The 23,746-nt window shown below is 41.7% G+C and overlaps 2 protein-coding genes across 4 annotated transcripts in view; both read left to right on the top strand.

Annotated features, from left to right (window-relative positions):
- si:ch211-26b3.4 (connector enhancer of kinase suppressor of ras 2) overlaps positions 1 to 9,670 on the top strand; it is a 62,054-nt gene extending 52,384 nt beyond the window's left edge. Inside the window, exons 17-25 of one of the 2 annotated variants that reach the window (XM_027281640.1) lie at positions 776 to 827; positions 1,371 to 1,543; positions 2,347 to 2,420; positions 2,534 to 2,605; positions 4,296 to 4,366; positions 4,459 to 4,559; positions 5,273 to 5,870; positions 6,770 to 7,071; positions 7,164 to 9,670. In XM_027281640.1, coding sequence (XP_027137441.1) covers positions 776 to 827; positions 1,371 to 1,543; positions 2,347 to 2,420; positions 2,534 to 2,605; positions 4,296 to 4,366; positions 4,459 to 4,559; positions 5,273 to 5,870; positions 6,770 to 7,071; positions 7,164 to 7,373 — 1,653 coding nt within the window. In that variant the 3' untranslated portion in view covers positions 7,374 to 9,670. The remainder of the gene's footprint in view (positions 1 to 775; positions 828 to 1,370; positions 1,544 to 2,346; positions 2,421 to 2,533; positions 2,606 to 4,295; positions 4,367 to 4,458; positions 4,560 to 5,272; positions 5,871 to 6,769; positions 7,072 to 7,163) is intronic. The other variant, XM_027281645.1, reaches the window with a different exon arrangement.
- A 4,295-nt stretch (positions 9,671 to 13,965) lies between these two features.
- apool (apolipoprotein O-like) lies at positions 13,966 to 22,888 on the top strand. Of its 2 annotated transcripts, none has more exons than XM_019273972.2 (11): positions 13,966 to 14,094; positions 15,199 to 15,297; positions 15,377 to 15,502; positions 16,038 to 16,092; positions 16,587 to 16,685; positions 18,354 to 18,445; positions 18,550 to 18,678; positions 19,195 to 19,405; positions 19,502 to 19,828; positions 20,202 to 20,330; positions 22,184 to 22,888. In XM_019273972.2, the coding sequence occupies exons 1-11, from the start codon at positions 14,083 to 14,085 to the stop codon at positions 22,270 to 22,272; spliced, it is 1,368 nt and encodes a 455-aa protein (XP_019129517.2). In that variant the 5' UTR covers positions 13,966 to 14,082; the 3' UTR covers positions 22,273 to 22,888. The 2 variants fall into 2 exon arrangements, with proteins under 2 accessions (XP_019129517.2, XP_019129516.2); XM_019273971.2 differs by having other exon boundaries at positions 20,199 to 20,330.
- Positions 22,889 to 23,746: the final 858 nt, after the last annotated feature.

The raw sequence follows: 23,746 nt of genomic DNA, 5'->3' as shown, positions 1-23,746 counted from the left end.
GAAGAAATATTTATTCAGCTTTATTGTCATGTTCAGCTGTGTTGATACCTATAGCCGACTCACATTAGCTTCTTTGAGATGAGGTAGTATTTGCTGACATAATCCAAACATGAAATCAGATCATGAAGTGAGATTATTCATGTCAATTTTGTTGCAAATGAGAAGTTATATTCATATTTAGATTCATAAATAAAAGTACCCTTGTAACAGATATTACTGAGTTACTAACTTCATGACTTGAAGTTAGTCGTGGCCACAATACTAACTAATTTTAGGCAAAAGTCATACTAATGGCTTAAAAACAGCAGAAATTACAACCGACATCAGTGGGCTGATTTCATTCCAAAGCCTTTTAATACAATATGAGTGAAAATGTAGCTATAGTAAGTCCTATAATAAGTTCCTATAGTAAGCCAAAAGCATTGAACCCTTTTGATGCAGGTCAGTGTTTTTAAATTACCAAAAGCAGTCGCCAAGGTGATGCAGTTCACGACATCCTGCCATCGCTGTGGTTTTAGTCTCAGTGGCAGACAGCTTTCGGCTCTCCATCACAGGTTTTAGGTCACTTCCTGGCTGAAGCAGTTTTAGTACAGTGATCCCTCTGCGCCCGTAATCCTCTCCACTGTGTGCCTGATAAAATAAAAAAATAAGCTAAACATGAAGAGTGAACTGCCTGCAACCCTTTCTACGTGCATCAACAACACCAACCTATAAAATTTGCCTTTTTCAGAGGTTTTTTTTTTGCTAACATGTTTTTTCTCTGTCTCCCCTCTAGTCTTTACACCATTACACCTCTCTAAGAACGAAAACCAAAAAGCGAAGTAAAGGTGCATTTTCCTCTATGTATCTGTACAGTTCTACCGGTGGATGTGTGTTAGCGCAGCTCCTCAGAAAGAGCGAACCTTTAAATGTCATAATATTTAAACGTCTGAAGTTCAGCCTGACAGACTTTCAGGTGCGCACCGTGGTGTGTGACAGTGAGAGGATGACAGGGTTGAGACAAGCTTGATAATAATTGCTTATGTATGTGAAAAGTCCAGATGCAGAGTGCTTGATGGAAACATTAGTATTGCAGACACAGGTGCAATTACACTGCAAAATAAAGAAATTTAAAAAAATTGCATTCACAGATGTCAACACCTGTCATAACTAACTGATTTACCTTAATTCATCACTGTCGCTGATGCAAAACTTCTTGTTTGAAGGAATTTTTCTTGCTAATTGCTTCCTCCAGACTTAAACAGTGTCCAGACATTTCGATTTAGCTTATTATTGCCAGACTGGAACCACTAAATACATGTCTGCTTTACTCATTAGTGTCTTTTTTTGTTTTGTTTGTGTTTTAACATCATACTTTCCACTCTCTGCAGGTTCCCTCACTAGTGCCAGTCGAAGGAGAATTTCCTGTAAGGACCTGGGCCACGGTGACTGTGAGGGCTGGCTGTGGAAGAAGAAAGATGCTAAAGGCTACTTCACCCAGAAATGGAGGAAGTACTGGTTTATCCTCAAAGAGTCCTGCCTCTACTGGTACACCAACCAAAACGTAAGGAATCACATTAAACCATCATCGTATTGTGAATGTGAGTGTTTCTTTGGGTGACAACTTTTCTCCCTGCATCATTTCATATAAATAGGGGAATTACAGAGGAACTCTGCTGATTTAGCACACTACAGTTTGTCTACTTGTCATGGAGAGTACTACTCAAGTGTAAAATCTGCTGTATAATGACGTTTGTGGCTCTGAAAGGAGCTTCAGAGTCTGAGAAATATAAACCGGAAGATGTCATCAGAGAAAATTGAACATCTCTCACAAAAGATGCAACTGAGTTGCATCATGGGAATTGTAGGATCCAGTGTTTTTGTGGGTTTGACCCATACAAAGATCAGATCAGCCCGCCCCAACTTTTATAAAACTTTTATAAATCCACTAGCTGATTAATCGACTTATGTGTCATATGCATTCTGAGCATTTTGACCTCATCCATACACAAAACTTACTGTAAAACCTCAAGATGTAAACATTCTGATTAATGAATTGACGATTAATGAAACATTTTTGCAATATTATGAAGAAAAAAACCTGTAAATAATGTTGTAAATATAAACTGTAAACTGTAAATGTGTTTATATAACTCAGTTTGTTGGCCACGATAATCATTTCTCGTCTTATCTTTTTTATGTGAAGTGGTGAGAGTTTATCCCAGCCTGCGTAAACAACATATGTTGTTTTCATACGCTTGACTACGAGTACTACTATCCCAAATAAAATTGGTATATCAGTATGTATGACATTATGTTCTCTGTTTTGATGATGTACCACCACCCTCCATCTGTCTGTGCCTGCAGGATGAGAAGGCTGAGGGCTTCATCAGCCTCCCAGAGTTCAGAATAGACCGAGCCATAGAGTGCAGACGGAAATTGTGAGTGTCCCTCACATGTCGCCCGAAATTACTAATCAAGCACATTTGCTCTCACCCACACAACGTGAGCCACAAAAACACTAATCGCTCTTCTTCTCCCTGACTGACTGCAGCGCCTTCAAAGCCTGCCATCCCAAAATCAAGAGCTTCTTCTTCGCCACAGATTGTCTTGAGGAAATGAACAGGTGAGAGAGTGGGTGCCTCCGTGAGTCTCCGAGCGCATGTTTTGTCTTAATGTGGACAATAGTCAGATGCTGCGGGGACGTCACGTGTTCTTTCATGAATATTTTAACTGAGTAAACCAAGTTTACACAAGGCAACAGCCCACACAACACCGTGCATGAATAAGGCATGAACCTGCCCTTGTGTTGTTAAATGTAGAACTGTTTGTGTGTTTGTGTGTGTGTGTATGTGTCACGTGTGTTCTTGTGTGAGTGGGAGGTAGTAGGAATATTTGCAGGAGTGCTATCTGATGAGCTCTAATTATCCACACCTCTCCTCAATAACATAGAGAGATAATTGGGGGAGTAATTAACCAGCTATATTTGACTTCCATACCGCATTAGTAGGTTCATGTGTGAAAGCGCTGCCGCACACATTTTCATGTGCATTTTGTGTAAATGTGTGTGAATAGGTGGTATCAGGAAATGCCGTTATATGTGTAAAAAATGCATCCTGGCTTCGTCGCATTTAAATCTGGAGTTTCCCAGCTTCTGAAGACAGTCATATAGTAGGTGTGTTAGACTAATGATGGAGTTAATGTTCTGGAAAACGCAAATATACTTGACCGAATCAGTGCTGCATGTCGCACCCCGATAGTTCCTGTGCCATTTGAAAATACTATCCAGGAGCAGAGAGGTTTTTTTTTGAGGGGTAAGATAGCCTCAGAACTAAATTTAGATGCAGGTTGCTCTGGTTGAAACATGGGTGAAGTTCCTAAAAAGGTTCTTGCAGTGAAAAGAGCACGAAACAGTCAGGAAGACTAATCAGAAGCCACACCAAAGACTGAATTCAAGGGAAGACAAAACAGCTGCTCAAAACTGGCGTTATTCTGATTTTAGACTAAAACTGGCAATGTCTTCACTCCACGCATCTCTCACTACTTTCTGACTCTCTCTGGCTCTCAGCCATTTGTTCCTAATGAAGATGTAAATCTTGGGAAACGTCTCTCAAATATGTAGTTTTATTTTTTTAAAGGCTTATTCGTTTCCTACAACGGTTGGGTACTGTGATTATTATTATTTTTTTTAGCAAACATGACTCAAACAGGAGGAAACAGTGCGTTTGTCGGGGACTATTTTCAGGCTCAGATTAATACACATTTGCCCTGGGGTCGACTCAGAATACACAACATGTTCATCTTCATGAGTGAACACGTCAGCTAGTTCAACAGCGCGGCTCACTGATGTGTTTTTAATAGATTTTGGACAACAGAGGAATAAGCCACAACAGCCTTTGGTTACACTTGTTAATGGATCGAGTTGCTTCCCATAGCGTGCTCTTCCGAGTATGATGAGTTTCCTGTTCGTCACGCACAGACTGGGCCTCTATTCTTAGTAGTGACCTTATTATTAGGTGTCTGCAGAGAGTCACAGGACAAGCCGGGATCTGCAATGAGACAGACAGACAGACAGAGAGAGATGGGATAAGGACAGGAAAGCGTGCATGCGGAGAAAGATTTCATTTGAGGCCCGAGGATTGTCTCTTTCTACATCCATCTCTCTAATTATCTTTTCTCTGCTCGTAAGAGGAGATTATTTAAAAGTTATTTATTCATCACCTACCATTTAATAAAGCATAACCTGTCCTTTCTTCTCCTCCATTCCTCTGATGCATTACGCCACCTCTCACCTGTCCTTTGCTTCCTTCCTGAAGGTGGATGAACCGTCTGGGGCTTGCTGCCATTGGCTACACACCAGATGACAAGGTGCCACGCCCGGATGAAGGTGAGACGGATTCACTTTGGCGAGATATGACCCGACTTGTCCATGAGTTTCTAACGTGTAACCGTTGCGTGTCTGTCTTGTCTGTTCATCAGACTACTGGAGCGAGAGTGATCAGGACGAGGTCGACGGCTCAATGACGCTCAAACAGGAGGGACCTTCATCTCTGTGTGATACTTATCACCGCACACCATCAGTAAGTACACACACACAACACTTTCTTTGCAGTGTTTCATTCTGATAGAATATTTTATTCTTAAAAGCGCCACAGTTTTCAGAGCTGCATAGACCAGAGCTCTCGGCATTAATAAAACATCAGAGTGTGAGAGAGTATCTGGTTCGGTAAGCAGCCAAGACCATCACTTCTCTGTGTTCTGCTGCCAGAACTTGTTTACAGTCAGACCTCTAGATGGCGACACTGCTCATTACATCTCTTAAAGATGATCTAACACTGAAAAACACTTTTACTCCAAGATGTTCAGACATGCACATTAAGGTCCAGAGGCCTTCGTACCATGTTTTCTGCCATCATCTGCCATCTCATTGCTTCTTTGCGCTCATCTTTTGCTCTCATTTTGCTTTCCTCTCCTTCTTTCTTCTCCTTTTGTCTCTCCGTCCTCACACGCCTTCCACACTTCTCCTTGTTTTTTGCGGCACACATTTTCCTTGTGTCTGTGCTCACATTTATCTGTCCCTCCTCACACTTCCCGTACTAACCAACCCCTCCCCCCGTTCACCTCTCAGACCCTTCAGGCTAACCTCCTTCACAGTTATGATCAGTTGCCACGCTCAGTCAGCTCCATGAGCCTCATGCGCTCCACTCCGTCCCCACGCCCGCCGTCAATGAGTGCCTCCACCTCCCCCATCCCTCCACAGATGGTCTCTTCCTCCTCCCCTCTCCCACTGCAGGTCAACTCCTCAAGCCCCTTCCCAGAGCCTAAGCACGGGCGACATTTCTCCAGTGAGTCCACGCACTCCCACTCCTCGGCCGAGGACCAGCGTGGAGACAGCATGGGCATGGGCACAGGCACAGGCAGCACCAGTACCCACTCATCAGGCTGCCGCTCCTCTCATCGTGAGCGCCGCTCCTGGCAGGACCTCATTGAGACCCCTCTGACCAGCGCAGGGCTGCACTTCTTGCAGACAGCGCCAGGGGAGAGTGATTACGGAGGCCTAATGGGGAGCATGGCTGGAGAGATGGGTCTGTACGGAGGTCTGGGCAGACAGGGCATGTCCCCAGAGAGACGCAGGCAGGCTACGCTGCCTGTACGGAGACACCACGCCGCGGAGAGGGACAGGGAGCGGGACGGGCCCTTTCCCCTGGAGCGAGGTCCATACTCGCACAGCCACACACACCGACGCTCTCATAAGCAGCGCAGCCAGAGTCTGCCCAGGAACAGGGACCCGATGCCAGGAAAGCTGTTACACACCTCAGCTCATATGGAGGAGAGGAGTGAGGATGAGGAGGATGAGGGGCAGGCTGCAGATATGCTCCAGGGTGAGGAGGGTAAGGAAATTACACACATTGTGTTTTTATACAAGGAGAGTATACACAGAACAAAATTTTTTATGAGGCGTGAGTGCAAAAAGTCTCTCTGGTCTTCAGAGGAATAGACCATAGGGACCAGAGAGACTTTTTGCAACAACTCAGTCAGAAATATTGTGCCACACATTAAAGCTCCCTTAATTAAAGACTGTATTATCTCATAAATCACAGGACTGATTATTAACATTGTTGTAATATTTAAAAGTCAGAGGTAAACATGGTGTCAGTGGGAAAAGTTGACCTGTATTCGGATCCTTTACTTTATTTAAGACTAATGCACTAAAATTAGATTGTACCAGTTAGATTTAGGAAACTTTGGGGACTTTGCTGTAATCTTTTTGTGCTTTAACCTCTTGAGGTCTCTAGAAATTGTTCAAATGAAACAATATGAGGAGGAAAAATTGATTTTCAGTCATCCGTTAAAGAGGCACAAACCAAAAAGTTTAGAAACCATTGATTGTTTGGCCAATAGGCCTCATGAGGGAACATTTCTTTGTTCTTATCCTAAACACTCGTATTGTCCATTGTGTGGTTTGATAGCTGAAATGGTTCAGAAGACACAATGCTGTTTGGAAGCATTGCTGTCATTATTAAACCAAATGATCTGCATGAATTAATCTGCTGATTTGATTATCGATTAATTGATAAACCTTTGGGTCTATAAAAAGTCGAAAATGGGGAGCCAAATTGCTTGTTTTGTTTTATACCAACAGTCCTTTTTAAGAACAATAAATCCATCATTGAGATGTTTGCAGATTATTTTTCCGTCAGTCATGCTTGATTGATTAATCAATTCTTTCACCTCTATATTAAGCACGCCACTATATATCCAAATCAAGTTCATTGTGTCATTCTAACAGTGGATCTGACTCTTACCGGTCCTCTCCTGGGTGTCTCAGACCTGCGGGAGTTGAGAGTTGACAGCAGAGAGAGGAGGGTGTCAGAGGGAAGGGAGCGGCGGGTGTCGGAGGGCCGCGAGCCGGAGCCTTTGGATGGGCTAGAGCAGCTGTACCGGGCCCTGGAGCAGGCCAACGTGACGGCCCTAGGAGACCCAAAACCCTGTAGCAGGCAGGAGCTTCGACGTTGTTTCACCCAGAGAGCCAGGGACCCTCTGCTCAACGACAGGCTGCACCGGGTCCGAGCCCTTCGCAGCACCTTGAAGGTAGCACAAACAGAAGATTCGAAGAAGAATTAGATGTGTGTGAGGATTCTGTGTGGTAACTCCCTGGTGCCTCTTTGCTCCCCTCCCCTCAGGCCAAAGAGTCCGAGCTGGCAGTAATCTGTGCTCTCCTGGAGGACCCTGGCCTGTGCTCCCAGACCTTCAGAGAGTGGAAGCAGTGGCACAGCGAGCTCTACTCAGACATCTGCCAGCTCAGTCCGGGCACCAACGGTCAGGACGACCTCTCCCCGCTGGGCGCACCTCTCATGACCCACACACACTCCTTCATTGAGACACACGTGTGAGAAAGAGAAGAGAAGCAAAGACTGAACTGATACACACACACACACACACGGAGCTTTACATTAGCTGAATCCTGACTCTGAGCACGCACACACACACACACACACACACACACACACACACACACACACACACACACACAGGAACACACATTGTAAGATGTGTAAATATCATAGAGGGAACAGTCTGAGACCTGCGTGTATGAACTTTTGATAATCCTGAGGACCCCACAGGGTGCCTATTGCATGCTTGAACAGAAAGCATTAATCTTCCTTTGTCTATGGAACTCAGCATAAACTCCACACGCTTGTCAAGCAAAATGGAAGAAAAAAAAGGAGACTTTTTAACATGTTCGTTTCTTTGTATTCTATTTTTTTGCTATTTTTTTCCTGTTGATTTTAAGGGGGCAGGGGGAGCTATGTAGCAGCAATACAGAGGAGAATCCTTTTCACCACAGCACTGTACTACTTTTGTACTGATGAACTTTGCACCCAGAGCCACCAGTTCTCCCCCTTTCTCTCTCTGTCTTGTTTTTTCTTTTTTTTTTTCTTTTCTCTCACTGCATATCTCGTTGATTTACAGGGACCTCACTTGTTTATTCCAAGCTGATCTCACGGGACAGTGTGGTGAAAGTTAAAGGGCAGTGACCTTTAATGTAAGACTGTGAAAAGGTAGCCATCAATGCTGATGTTTATCTGTTTTAAATGACGAAAAAAACAAGCGAGCACGAGCATTGAAGGGAACCATTGTGCTGGCTAGATGCACACTATTTCAAACTGTGAACTGTTAAGAACAAAACAAAAAAAACAAAAAAAATATACAATTTTATCTTCAGAAGGAGGCTCCTCTGATGCTCCACTATTCAGTTTGCATTCTCTCTCTCTTTCTCTCTCCCTCTCTTTCTTTTCCTCTCTCTCTCTCTCTGTCTCTCTGTGTTTCTGTCCATCTCCTCCTTCTCTTTTCTTAATTGTTCCTTTGTTTCCTCTCTCTCTCTCGTCCTCAAAGACTTGTGTATATGTGTATACTGCTGTGTATACTGATGTAAATGTTTGCGTTCCACTACCACTGTGATATGCTTCTAGAGGTAGCGGAGGGAAGACAGAGAGTATGTATTTGCGTGGGTGCAAAACTATTTCTTTCTTTCTTTTCTTTCTTTTTATTTTTTTTTCTTAAACAGTGAATGCAAGAGCTCGAGAGTTCTTTTCAAAGGAGTCACTCACTACAAAGAATGCACTTTCTATATCTCTATATCTCATTGGCTGCATCACAGGGTCTATGTCTCATCGGCCTCTTTACCATTGCTGTTCAAAATATCAGGTAAAAGCATTTGCCGTCTCATTTTCTAAAGATTTGTGTACAGTCTACAAATATATTTAAACATAGAAGAATATATAAATCTATTTACGTTTTGTGTCATAGATATAATGTAAAGTATGATGTATTCTATGCCAAGGTTTTGCAGTGTCCCCCTCTTCACTCTGTAGATGCAGGGTGTTTAGCAGTTAAACAACTAGGAGGCAGACAACAACAACAACAACAACAACAACAACCACCACCATCATTGACAGCTGATTGACAGTTTTTAATGGTTCACATCACGGCTGATCCTTCTCCTGGTGATGTGTTGCATGAGAAAAGGCCTGGGACTGATTTGATTGGACAGGGTAAAACTATTGTGGATCATTTGTGTTCTTTTTTTTATTTTTTTATTTTCCCTCTTATGATTGCAAGGGTAGATTAGACTTGTAGCACATGCAAACTACTGTTGTTGTACCGTTGAAGAAGAATGACTTTTTATTCATATGTTCATAAATTTGATGTATTCTTCTTCTTCTTTTTTTTTCATTAGATAGTGTTTAAAGACACACACTGTACAATAACCGAGGGAGGCATTTTTCTTTTTTCTTTTTTTTGCTGCACAGTTACTTGATCTAATGCAGATCCTCCTTTAGGAGGTTTCAATTCGATGTTTTGGTTTACACAGAAAGTCTTGACGCGTGTCCAAAGGCTTCAGCTGAGAGACGACAGTGAAGTTAAAAGCTAAAACGAAAGCTATTTTGACATTCCCTCCGAGAATATAGTTGACACTGGGCAGTCAAAGACCTCTACACTAAATGGTTTGTATAGTCTGTGAAACTCAGATGAATCATTTCATCTGCAATATCAGGCCAAGGACTCAACGGTGCCCCCCAGTGTCGAACACTCTACGAGACATGCGTAGCACCTGCTGCATCCAGCACTATCTGTACTTATTCTTCATATTTTACTGTAATTCTTTGACTGTAGGTTCAGGGTTTTATTAATTTTTTTAATCATGTCACACTGTCGTGAAAATATCAAACACACCCCAGAGATATAGCTCATGTTTTTTTGTTTTTTTTGTTTTTCAATGGTTAATTTAAGAGCACCACAAAGAAACTAAATGATGCAAGCACTTTCCCTGTGCCTCCCAACCCTCTCTTTGGCAACGATGGACTGACTTATACTGGTGATCCTACACACACACAGCTGTAGAAGAGTTACAATACAGTTTTAGTCTGCAGACCTCTCTACGTTTCTCATCTGTAATGTTGGTCTTCGTTTTTTCCAACCGCCGCTCCGCTGAGCAGGCGACATACTGTAGATTAAAGAGTGCGAGTTATGATTTGTAGGCACAGACTGTGTTATCCCTCCCAGATCTTTGTGTGTGTAGACCTGCAGAAACAGGCCGAAAAGGGAGATTCCACTGTGTGTTCTTTCAGGGGTGTACACCTCATGGTACATTGCACAGGTGTGTAAGATGTAAGTTGCACTGCGACATTAAAAAAGGAACATATTGCTCTTTTTCAAGGATAATATTAGCTTACTGTTATTCTGTACATTAAACTGACTAAAGATGATATTAAAAAAGAAAGAAAATGACATTTATTCTTCCTAAAGTAGCCTTTTTTGGTTTCATATATATGAATATATATTACAAAAAATACAGATTGTAAACTTAAGTTGTTAAACTTTGACTTCAATAAACTGAATCCTCTGCACTACGAGCTATGTTCTGTTTATGTGTACCTTTTCTTGGATTTACACAAACAGCATTTTGTTCTGCGCTTATGTTTCACATTACACAGATGACCAGATTTCAAATGAAGGGCAGGATCACTTCATAAACTAGGAGGCCATATAATATGTTATGTTCTTGCAGGAGCTAATGTCTCTGAGCAAACTGAACCCTTACCTGCCATCTTCATGAGCAAATAAGAGTGACTAATATGCATGCACTGCTATGCATCCACCCATGGCATCCATCCATTATCTATGCCCACTTATGCTGTGCAGATTTACGCAAGGAAAGAGGCTAATCGTTGCTAGAGACAGTTTTTAGGATGACTCTTAATCTCTTAGGGGTCCACAGTGCTGTTGTGACCTTTTTCTAACCCCCTACCTATACTGCACTCTGTTCAGTGTGTCTGTGTCCATCAAATCTACTGCAACTAGTGCATTGCACTATGTTGCAACAATACTTCCTTGTGGTGGTTTGTGGTAATTTGAATATATGGCCTTTCTGTTTTTGCATGTCTCCCCAGCATCTTTCCCACAGTCCAAAGACAATGCAGTTAAGAGATGTCCTGTGATGAACTACAAACTTGTCCAGGGTGTACCCTACCTCTTGCCCACTGTCCGCTGGATTAGGGCCCAGTTCCAGCAAACACAGATAAGGATACGTAGTAACAGAAAATGGATGGATGTTCTTAAAACTTTGACACATGGCCACAATAATACCAGTTCAGATTACCAAAACAAGCTTTAATCTGGAGCTTTTGGAGGCTCTTTGCATGTGTTGCCTTGCTCCTAATAAATCACTATATGTCATAAACAATTGTCTGTGGAGGTTCTCAGACATCCGGGTCATCTTTCTTCAAGAAGGGTTGAATCTGAAAGGAAGCTATGGACTAGGCTAAATACCTACCATCAGTCAGAGCTGAAGAAGCCTCTTGGATGAGAGGCATAACATCTTCATGAATCTACAACCAAGTCCAGTTGCCCCAGATTTAACCCTTCTAGAAGAAAATCACAAACAATTGCTTTACATGGGAAAGTGCAGTCATAGTTTCAGAACTTATTCAACGTTTATTTTTAATATAGATAAAAAAGCATGGTGGTTAGCAGCTTAATTGGTGACTCTAAATTGCCTGTTTGCCACTATGTGCCCTGTTATGACTTGTCCAGGGTGTACCCCACCTCTCGTCCTAAGTCAGTTGGGATAGGCTCCAGCCCCACCCTGTATTTCTGGACTATTATCATTGAAACACTGACATGTAAGCTGAATTTAAATGTTGCAGGAGGTTCAGTTGGAGCTCTTTTCAATGTCTTTGTGTACTTTATAACAACATGAGTCCTGTTTTATACATTTATCCTCTGATTGGTATGTAAACTGTTAAGTATAAAGCTAAGCAGTCGTGGTCAGAGTACAATGCTCCCACAAGACCTCTTTTTCATCGCTTTGGTCTTCTCCGGCTGACTGATTTAAATCTATATCATAACGCCTGTGTGATGCATCAAATCATTCATAAAACTAGATTACGTGTGCTGGTTCTGGTTTGCGGTCCTCGGGATGCATATGATACCAAAAATAAACATCTAATCACTTGGGGGGGGGGAAAGAAGACTAAAAAGTACCAGCTTGTCTCTTGCATGCAGGGGACCGCATATCTGGAACGAGCTCGATGAGAGTTTTAAAAATGGTGAAATCCATCTCCACCTTCAAGAAAAAGCTAAAAATTAAACTGATTAATTCTTATATAGAGAGCTGCAACCTCTGATAAAGCTACTGTTAGTATGTTTGGGGACCATGTTGTCTGTCATCTAATGTCTGTTAACGTTCTATGTAGTGTATTGTTTTGTTCTGCATGTACACAGGCTCCCTCACTAAGCTTTACCTCCAATACTTCATTGGAGGTTGCTACCTGATTCACACACAGGTATATAATGTTAAAAGATTGGTCACCAAGATTTAAGGGACAAGGTGACCATGTAAAATACAGCGATTGTAAGGAACAGATACAAGGTTTGCTTGGGACACAAGCAGTTAACAGAGGCCAGGACGGTTGATATTGGCTTGGGTGCATCAGCTGGGGAAGTTAAACGGCAGATCAGTGTTTTAGAAGAGGGAGCGAAGAACTGGAGATTGAACCACGACGTTCCACAAGGGCAAACTTGGGACAACCCTCAATAGGACTGGTGACTGATAATGTAGAAGGGACTGCTAACATTAAGGTGGTCAGTAAGACTTTTGTTACCTTTTCTTTATCAATTGATGACAATTCCAAGGACACACGACTGACAGGGGCCCCCCAAAAAATAGGTAAACACCAATATAAAATTATTAAACCAAATTTTGTCATGGGGCCCAAAATTCCTGGCGGTGCCCCTGCCAGGCCCCTGTGACCCTGATGAGGATAAGCGGTTGGATGGATAGGAGGATAAATGTGAAAAGATAACGTAAAACAACAGCTGAGATCTGGAGAACACTGTGTGAACATGCCTCTTATATGAGATCACCATAAGGACTAGTGATGTGTCGGTCACGAACGATCCGGTTCTAAGAGCCGGCTCTTTGAAGTGAACGACGGGAGCCGGCTCCTCGTTGGGAGCCGATTTAGGGAGCCGTTTTTTTTTCACTTCTGTGTCTCACTGTCTCCTCCTGACACTCTCCCTCATGCCATGCCTGTTCTCACACATCTTGACCAATCACGTTCGGCTTTCAATTAAAAAAGTGGAGGAAAAAAAACTAGCGGGGAAAAAAACTTTTTTTTCCACTTTTTTGTGTGAAAGCTGCTCGTAATTGGTCAAGATGTATAGCAGCATATACGGCAGGGGTGACAGACACACACACACACACAGTGGTCGCGGAGAACAAACACAACAGGAGGGAGACGAGAGACATTATTTATTACATTATTGCATTATTTATTGCATTATTTTGGGTGATAAATTAATTAAATAGTTAGTACGTTTTATTTATACAGTGGTCCCTCGTTTATCGCGGGGGATACGTTCTAAAAATAACCCGCAATAAACGTAATCTGCGAAGTAAGTTTTACAATTATTATACATGTTTTAAGGCTGTAAAACCCCTAACCACACACTTTAATACGCATTTTTACACGTATTTTGTACAGTACTCCCTTAGTTAATCAGGACGCAGAACACATGTGCGGTTCTCCCTTAGCCAATTTAGGATGCAGAACACAATGCGCGTTCATACTGTACAGTACGCTGTAAAATAAAGCATGCAAAATTACACTAAAAAAATCCGCATTATAGCGAGGGACGACTGTATAGCACATTTGTACACCGCATGCACTGACCAAAGTGCTTTACAATGTCAAAAATAAAATAAAATATAATAACATTTAAAAATATAAAATAATAATAACAGCAATAATCATAAAATAATAATTAATTAATAAAAACAATTAATAAAATGTGAGGAGCCGTTTGGGAGCCGAAAGAGCCGGCTCCTTATAGTATGCAGAAACAAAAGAACCGGTTCTCCAAAAAGAACCGAAATTCCCATCACTAATAAGGACCAGGCGGGCGGGCATGCTGCAGGATCCGGCTCAGTCCGGTAGGTGTCGGTAGCGCACCGCGGTTTGGACCGTTAACTTGGCAGCGACGACTGGGAGAGCCCAAAGAAGAAGAAGGAGGAGAAGAAGGAGGAGCGGTGCTGTCATGGCGGCCAAGGTGAATGCATGACATTTCTTTCTGGACACTTTTTCTGTGTGTTCGTGTGATTTTTATGAATGAACGGAGGCGGCGTAACGGCCAACGGTCAACGGCCAACGGTCAGGGAGCCGTTAATTCAAACTGTCACTGTCAGCTGTGCTAACGGGGTTAGCCTCGCCGAGCGGGTCAATGCTAACCAAACAAACAGCAGTTTGAGGCTCTGCTCTCACCTTTACCTGTCTCCTGAACACGAATAACAACACCTGTCTGTCAACCCTGCCTTCACTAACCAGTGTGCAACCATATAAACAGAATTAAAGGTTAATGTAGAGGTTAAAGAGGTTGTAACTCACCTAAAACAGTCAGTAAATGTAGTTAACATGCCTGTTTTGTAGGTTATACATGTTATTTAGGTACAAATATGTCTCTATTTGTTCGATTCTTAGCTTTATGCTGCATATTTTACATACCAAACAGAGGATAAACAAATAAAACATGACAAGACATTCAAAATAGCTCCAACTAAACCTCCCACAACATTAAAATTCATCTTACGTGTCAGTGTTTCAATGATAACAGGCTGTAAATATAATATAGGGATGCCATACAGTGGCACCGCTGCGCTTCCCATGACCATCATGGCAAACACAACTAGTAGGCTACCTATTTAAAGGTGCTGGAAAAATGGAAAAACTGGTGCTTGGAGGTGCTTGAAAAGTGCTTGAATTTGTTCATGAAAAAGATGTGGGAACCCTGAACATGACAAGACATTCAAAAGAGCGCCAACTGAACCTCCCACAACATTAAAATTAATCTTACGTGTCAGTGTTTCAATGATAACAGGCCGTAAATATAATATAGGTGCAAAATCATATAACGGTAACACTGGGTAAGCAGCAATTGTGCATAATAAGTGCTAATTCTTTGGTATTATTGTCATATTTATGCCCTTTTATGTACCGGTATATGGAAACCCAGTAGGACTTTTTACCACAATGTGGTTTTACTACATTTGCATGTGTTGTTAAGTATCTCTTTCTTCCACCACAGGTCCACATGAGTCATCTGTCTGTCACTGTTGTGCCATGACACTAAAGTTTGCCTTTTTATCGCGTGCTCTAGGTGGTGATAGTGGCCGTCCCGACGGTGCTGGGCATAGCCTCCATTCGTGTGTGTACAGAGAGCGAAGCACCCGCCGACGGGCTGGTTAAACGAGAGAAGGTACGGCGTGACAGAACTCGGGCGCCATTCACCGACCTGTCTGTTACATGTCATGATCACACTCTGCCTCTGTCCACAGCTGAACGTCTACACCCCCCTGCCCGGGCCTGCCCAGCCTCAGTTTGTTCCAGAGGAGCCCGGTGTTATTCAGAGTGGGTTAACAACAGCGAGAGAGACCATACAACCATTGTTCCAGGCTGTAAAGGTATTTAGATGATGTGTGTGTGTGTGTGAGTATAAGAACATCACACCTCTTTGGGCACATGACAAAAGTTTGAAGTGCACAGACAGACGCCACCTTCCTTCAGAATTACCTCACACTTTCATGTACTCTTTCACGCTGCAAACCCCCACACGCCAGCTAAGCGTCACATAAATGGAACATGACATAAAATACATCAACGAGGTCTTATCTTGCACCTGCAGTGTTTTCCAGCCCTGATTTCTTTGGGGTTTTTTTAGTTCTGTTCCCCTCGTTTTGCGCCTATAGTGCACAATCCCATGTGTTGCAAGCGCTCTGTGCACGTATGATGTTGCAAAGTTCCAGGAGTCAGACAGGAAATGGTGTTCATGCAGTTCAGGCCGCAGCTTTTAGGTTTGCTGCAAGGAGATATGACAGTTTGATACTGTGGAAGATGGGGAAACAAACACTTGAATCAGATGTAACTATTTCAGTGTTGTGACATAGTTGTGTTCTTCCTGTTGTTGTTGATTTCAGCTTTGTCTTGTGTTCCTGACAGGGCGCCTGTTTCTCTGTAAAAAGTGGAAGTGTTAATCTATACCATGCAGGAGAGGGTGAGTCAACAGTAGGTACCATAAGGTGTCACATACAACTAATATTCCTCCCTGAAACTCAAAACTGAAACCCCTTCTTTCCTTACAAAGCACTGAGATGGAATCATGTGGCACATCTCTGATGTTTTTGTACATAATAAACTCAGCACTGACATCCTAAAAACAAAACATCTAAGCCGTCATGGCCTTATTAAATTACTTCTCTGTGTATTGATGCTGCAATATGTAAGTTACATTATTAAAAGGCACACTCTGTGGCATCTGTAGTGGATATGTACCTCCGGAAAATATGAGAAAAGCGTCTTATGCAGCTTACTGTTCATTAGTCATACTTCTGCGCATGATAGTTCCGTTATTATTATTGCTATTTATGTCACTTTTTACTCTTAATACTGCTAGTGCAAAAAATAATGCAACAATATGAGCAGCGTGTCAGTTCAAAATTGAGAAAATAAAAGGAATATTTGTCGACTCCTTTGCTGTTTTTTTTCCAGATGTGTTTTATTACTTAAAGGACCCTCCTCCGGAGTTTCTACCCAGATTTGGTACCATCACCATGGCTGGCCTGCTTGGCATGTTCTTGGCACGGAAAGGTAAACTGATCCCCAGTGACCATGTCGCAAAAAATGTAGGCCCGCTGGCGACGATCTGTCTATTTATTAGTACATGCGGCACTATCAAAGGATACAAAAACAGATCACCATCAGTGCTGTAGTCAAGATCACGTAAACAGAGACCGAATCATGACCAAGACCAGAGTGTACAGAGGCCAGAGGACAAGGGGTGAGGCTATTTCTGTAGAGCAGCATCTTCTTCTCCAGCATTCACTTTGTTGTAGTGTGCGTGAGCGGTGGTGGGAGAGGTGACAGAAAACTAAATTCAAATTAGAAACAATTAAAGTTATTAGTCACTTTAGTTATTTTAATTAGTTAAGTTGATTTTTCTTCTTTTTTTTTACAACAAAAGATAGTGATGGTGTTAAAAAAACAAGTGACATCCCAGCAGTTGCAGTCTTGATCGATCCTGAAATAAAATCCAGATTCCTTTTTGTCCGAGACATTTTAGTCTGAGACCAACCTTCAAAATAACCAACATCGAGCACTGATCAACAGAAATGGTCGATACACAATATGTAAGCATAAAATCATCATATATTGCCACCAAAGTACTTCAGCATCTCTAAGTCGCTGAGTATGAACAGTTGTTCCAACAATTCTTTTCATTTCATAAAATAAATCCAGTTTAGCAAATGCTTCGTGTTTAACTCCATCTGAAACTTAATCTTACACAGTCAGAACCTGAACAAAGTAAAAGTAAACACGATCAAATCTTTGATACTGCGTGCTAAATAACTAATTAGATACCGAGTGTTATGGGAATTTGGAAAGAGTGACCCTTCAATAAGAGAGACTGGATTCGAAGCATCAAAGTTTCTTGTACAAGGAGGGGTATTTAACAGTGCAACACACAAAAGGGGTTACAGAGAAAAAGCCTGGACCCCAGTATATTCCTAATTTTTACAACACCGAGGTATATCCGTAATGATCAGAGAACTTGTTTTCATTCTTTGGCAACCATCTAATATTTCCCTGTGCACCATCATAGACTTGGAGATAATAGATTGTTTTGTAAATTGTCAATATGTAATATTCGAAAGAGGCTATTTCGCATTAATAAAAAAGGAATTACCGTGATTCTGCTGGAATAAAAACGGTAGCGTGCAAGCTAGCTCGGCGCCTCTATTTATTATGTATAACTGTGTGGTAATACAACGGCTACGCCTAATAAATAAACCATCACATATTTTTGTTTATGTTTGCAGCGTTCTCATATTTTGGACTTTTTCAATTCATGATGAAATTGTATAGATAATACATTCCTTGTTTATTTAGCCGAGTCTTGGAATTAAAGTCCATCACGTTGTATAACATCACAAACCTTTTCGTACAGCAGGTGCGCGTGTCATAGAGTTTCCCTCGAAGCCCGTTCATCCTAATTTTCACCGAGTCATATGAGACAGATGTCTCACCTAAGTTGTAATCACCTTTCTGCTAAACCACAAAGAAAGAAACCAAAGGAACATCGAAGTAAAGTTTCAGTTCAAGTTTCCTCGGCACTCTTTGTTTTTGTCCTCATCTCCCTGTGGGGGAGTCATTTAAATGACATTTAAACATTATTAAATAAATTAATTCCTAATACAGACACCTGTTTGCTAAGCCCAGAAAATGATTGCAAATCTTCGTTGTGAACTTTATTTTTAGGCTCTCGTTTCAAGAGGGTAGCCGTTCCTCTGGGTCTGATGAGTGCAGGAGCGTCGGTGTGCTACCCGGCCCAGGCGGTGGCTGTGTTAAAGGTTACACTACTCTTTCAAATGCTGATCTTTCTCTATACAAACCTTGTTATTTTCAGAGTTTAACACTGTTAAAAAATGTGTTTTTTTTCTTCTTTTCTCTAAAGGTGACGGGTAAGAAGGTTTATGCTGCAGGGAATTGGAGCAAGGCTGCAGTGTCTTCACTGTTCACCCCCAAGCCCCAGGAACTCGTACCGAAAGAGACTGCTGCTCCACAGTTTAACAGTCATGAAGCGGTAACTGCAGAGATTTGTTAGAATCAGTAAAAAAGTCTGTTAGCAGCTATGTGTGAATAGAAAGTTAAGCTGTTATTACTGTGTGTGTGTGACTAAAACCAAAAGAGTGGTTCACCCCAGATAGTGGCAACTGTCTTCATTTACATATTTTACTTTCTCAAAAAATCCCATTCCATTTCCTGTCCTCGCCCTTTCATGATTATTGTGTTTCTGTTACTGCGCTCTTTGCACTTCGTACACTGTCGCTTGGGGATTTTTGTGATCTAGAAATCAAAGCATATACTACTTTTAAACTCGCTGTAAGTTCATGTAAGCCTTTACATGTTTTTTTTTCCTCACCAGTCAGTGTAAAAAAAACAAAATTTAACCTATTAGTGCCAAAATGTTAAAGAAAATTGTAAAACTAGTGCTCTATTATTCATTTAAAGTTAAATGGTGCAATTCATAATAATAATTTTAAATACGAGGAAAGTCTGAACACATTTAAATCTTTATTCTTTGTCTAAATGTTGTCAGGCAGCCGCAGTGCCAAATCCAGAGCTGACAGCAGTTGAAGAGGTAATCTCCAGCCCAGTCCAGAGCTCTACAATCCCAGAGATAGAGGTAGAATCAGCAGAGTCTGTTCCTGTCTCCGATGAGCCCGCTGTCACTGTGGTACCAGAGGAGGCGTCATCAGTAACACTCGCAGACATATCCCCCGACCAGACCCCTACAGAGACCAACACAGGTATTAGATATTGATCTTTGTCTGCTGCTTTCTGTCTTTGTCTCTTTTTTTTTTTTGTTTCTACTGATGATTTTCTGTATTTCTTCTCCTGTTCAGATCCAGTGGCACATTCAGTGCCAGCAGAGGCAACGACCACCACTGAGGAAATACCTGCGCCTGTTGAAAGTGAGGAGCCCTCAGACAAAAAACAAGCAGCAGAGGATGAATCCACTGACGTCAGCACAGCTGAGTCCACGCCGAGCGTAGAACCAGAGACGGGAGAGTCAGCTCCATTGGAGGCTGCTGCATTGGAGGCTGCTCCATTGGAGGTTGCTCCATTGGAGGCTGCTCCATTGGAGGTTGCTCCAGTGGAGGCTGCTGAAGTCGAGTCTGTTCCTTCCTCTGAAGAACCACCTGCTCCAAAGGCCTCAGAGGAGCCAGCAGGTACCAGAAATATTCTGCCCTGTGATGTCAGAGAACAGAAAGTGCACAAGCATTTAATCTGCTTCCTTGGAAAACAACAGCTGGGTACAGAAGCAGATTTATTTCAATTAAAGCTGCAGCTGAAGTGTGAAAAAATGTGAAAAATGTCCCACAGTCCCACTGAAAGCTCCTAAAACTAAACTTTCTTTGTTTTTATTGATTGCATTGCTTCTTGTTAGGACTGACTGTACAGTACACCAATTTATTATAGGCTGACAGAATAAATCTTCCCAAATATTATTACTATTAATAATAGTATATTATAGTAGCTTTCAGAACACATCGATTCATACTGCTCGGCCAGTATTTAAGTGTGTTTTGACTTCCACAGCAGCATTTGAATCAGCTGATCCTGAACCTGCTCCTCAACCCGAGGTAGCTGCCCCACCACAAGTCGAAGAGACGCCAGCTCCAACGCTCACACCACCACCTCCTCAACAACCTGAAGTAAACAGCAGCAAAGGTAGAGTGAACTCCTGCTGCACTCACTGCACTGATGAGTTGGCTGTCACACGTACACTCACTGCAATTTTTCTGAATTGTCTGAATTCCACCAAAATGTGTTGATATTTGTTCTTGTGGTTTTATGGTTTTAATTATCCAGACTTCAGAGGAGCTGTGGTTTGGGTCACTTTAAGACAGTCTGAAATCCATGAAGAAATAATCAAGGACAGCAGCAGGGATAAACAAACAGCTGCAGCTTCTCTAAAAGCAACATTTCAATGAAAACTGGTGTCTTTGAGATTTAGTTTTATGAATATGGACAGCTGTACACGTGTATTAGTTATCATCAAAAACTAGCAAGTCAACAACAACAACACAAGACATACTCACTCGTCCAACAGCAAGAAGCCCAGCTCGTCTCTCTTTCAGCCTTTTATTTCATGAAGCTCTCACCGACACTTAAAAGTCAGTCCCACATTTATTCATGTGTCCGGCAGCCTCTTGCTTTTTGTCTTTATGTTCATAGAGGCTGGGCTACATAGCCCTGCTTGCCCAGCTCCAGTTCTGGCATGACACCAGCTCTGCTCCCCGTCAGCATTCCCCCATGTCCCGAGTTTGAAACCATCTTCTTCCCTCTGGTCCAAAATGCCTGTGGTACAAACACTAACACCACCCGGGTGCTCACGGTGCAGGAAACCAAGTCGTTTAAAATCTGTTATTTTCTGGTAGAAAAGTTACAGTACTGCTTTAACATTCATTGTCATTCACTGTTAGAACACTGCAACGCTCGTCTCATTTTTAACCGAACACATACCATCCTTGGCCTTTTGCAGAACTCGTCAATATATTCACAAGTCTTACAGACTGAGGAGTTTTCCCCTGTGCCGTATCCTCCTGTTAGATGGCAAAGAATAATATCCTCCAAATAAAACACGAAAGGAATCTGATGTAATGCTACCACAGTCAACATTTGGATATATGCAGTTTGAAAACGTTACAGTCCAGACAGGCTGGCTTTGACCTGACCAGGAAGATAATGTTATGATGCAATGATCCCATAATGCATAGCAGTGTTTTCTACATCGGAAAAATAATAATAGGATCTGTCTGTTTGCTCCAAATAACCTCACCTAGAAAAATACATTTCCTGTTGTACCTTACTGCAGATGTCATCAACATGTAGACTCCTGAGACCAGGAAGCAACCGAATACAGTTTTAATATTAATGCTTATAACCACATATTTATATAAATGTTTATTCTCTGTATTGTGTGTGAACTCGGTATGCTCTTCATATATAAAATACGCATTAATAATCATATAAAGTGAGAGTGAGCCATTCACATCAAGTGTAGCTTTAATGCACATGACATTGATGATTAATACATGCTTTTATTTAGTGGATATTAGATTGAGTGGTTTTATTTTGAAGGTCAGAGATCCTTCTATTCACTGCGGCTGCATGAATTCTGTCTGCACAAATGAATAAACCGAGCACAAGGTTTTATCAATGTGCTCGCGTGTATTTCCACATCTTATTCCTGTGGTGCAACTTCCTGCAAATTCAATGAAGGGTAATTAAAATTAATTGTAGTCTCAGCTGAACTAGGAACGGCCGCACCTAGAGACACACACACACACAAACACACACACACAACAAGCACAACCAGATGATTCACAGCTGAGGTAATTCTTGGAGGAGACGTGGTGCGTCTGTGTCAGACACTGTGGCTATGACCCTGGTGCTCTTTTATTTTCGGTTGGTTATTCAATACTTTTAGTGAACTCGACCGATGCATGTGTTACCAGTTTGAGTAAATGGACCAGCTAAATTCAACTAGATTTTGTTGCATTTCTCTTGCTGCCCTCCAGATGGCTCTGGTTTCAAGGCAGACCCTGCTATCATGGACTTTGGCCAGTCCAGCCCCGAGGATGAAGACCTGTACAGCACACGGAGCTGAGATCCCACAGTACCACGGCGTCGGGAGAAACCTCATTCCAACACTGCCATCTCACATCTCATCCAGATTATCAAACACTATCATGTATCATTAGGCTGTGTAAATAGGCCGTTTTGCAAGCGAGCAGAGTTAGAAAGTCTTTCATCAGTATTTCCATTCTCGCGTTTTTTGTTTTTTTTTTTCAACCCACATCATTAATTTTTCCACAGTAAAGGTCCAAAAACATTTGCATTGTATCAGCGATGCAGTGAATTCCGGTACACAGAACTGTCTGTTTGTTTAAACGGGCGGAAACCTGGTGAGAAATACACCCACAACCTTTTACAAGTGTTTTTAATTCTCAGATTGTGATTCACAGATGGCATGTGGATTGTGAAATGTTCTCTCTGTATGTGTCACTTAACAATTAACTGGCTTTCGTGCTACAGCTTTCACTCTCATGAATGCATGGTGCTTTTATTTATTTGTAATTTAGCCCATTGCGTTGATCAAAGTTCAAAATACCGCCCATGCGCTGGTACTGGTTACACGATGGACGCGTGCTGTTCATTTTGTCACATCAGAAATGATTTTGGTGTTTAAAACCAAAAATAAATCTATATTTTTCTCAAATTCATGTTGCGTCTTCAGTTGTTATTTATTGTCACAATGGGTGCTGAGCACACACAGACACATTTTGGGTCGTGAATCACATTTCAAACAAATAACTCTGCAAATAAATTCTTACACAACAAAGATTCTTTCCTAAAACTTTACTACAAGTGAAGAACGTTTTACTAAAAAGAGTAGCTCTTAAATCATCATATAATGAGAAATTTAATCTCCAATCACACCTCATTAACATAAACAAAGCCTTCTGTCCTTAGGCACACAAGACCTTTTTCTGTAACTAATGGTAACAAGAACGGTGCACACAGATCTTCAACATGTGTGTGTATAATCTTACTTCACATTAGGATCACTGTCTTTTTTTTCATTCATATGTTTGTAATTTAGGTTTGGACCAAACATCAACAGACCATCTTTGCTTATAAACAGGGAACAATGTGTGCTCTGCATCGTGAATATTACACTAAAAAGTATTTTCAGAACATCTTAGAGATTTCCTTCTGGGTTTCCTTGTCCCACACCGACCACATTTTGCCAAAACTAAACCTAAAAACTTGCAGAAATATCTCTAATGATGAGCTGTGGTACAATTTACAGAATTACACGGTGTTGCAAAGTATGTTGCAACATCTGTCTGAGGGAAGTCCAAACAGAATTGTTTTATTATTATTTTATCAGATGGATTGCCAGAAACTAGCAAGGTATCATGCTCCCCCAGAGAATGAGTCCTTCTGACTTTGGTAAAACCTTGAATTTTATTTTTAGGAAATATCTCAACAACTACCAGGCAGATGATTGCCAAAAAAGACAGAGAAGACTGCCAGAAAAACTTGTTTACAGACATTCATGGGTTGGCATTTGTTAT

This window comes from Larimichthys crocea, chromosome I, assembly GCF_000972845.2.
Source record: "Larimichthys crocea isolate SSNF chromosome I, L_crocea_2.0, whole genome shotgun sequence".
NCBI lineage: Eukaryota > Metazoa > Chordata > Actinopteri > Sciaenidae > Larimichthys > Larimichthys crocea.
This window is presented reverse-complemented; position numbering and strand designations above follow the sequence as displayed.

What these genes read in the sequence shown, in the direction of transcription:
- apool (XM_019273971.2), top strand. An exon ending in CATTGTTCCAGGCTGTAAAG is followed by an intron (nt 15,503 to 16,037) that starts GTATTTAGATGA and finishes TGTTCCTGACAG; the next exon opens with GGCGCCTGTTTCTCTGTAAA. An exon ending in CCCTACAGAGACCAACACAG is followed by an intron (nt 19,406 to 19,501) that starts GTATTAGATATT and finishes TCTCCTGTTCAG; the next exon opens with ATCCAGTGGCACATTCAGTG.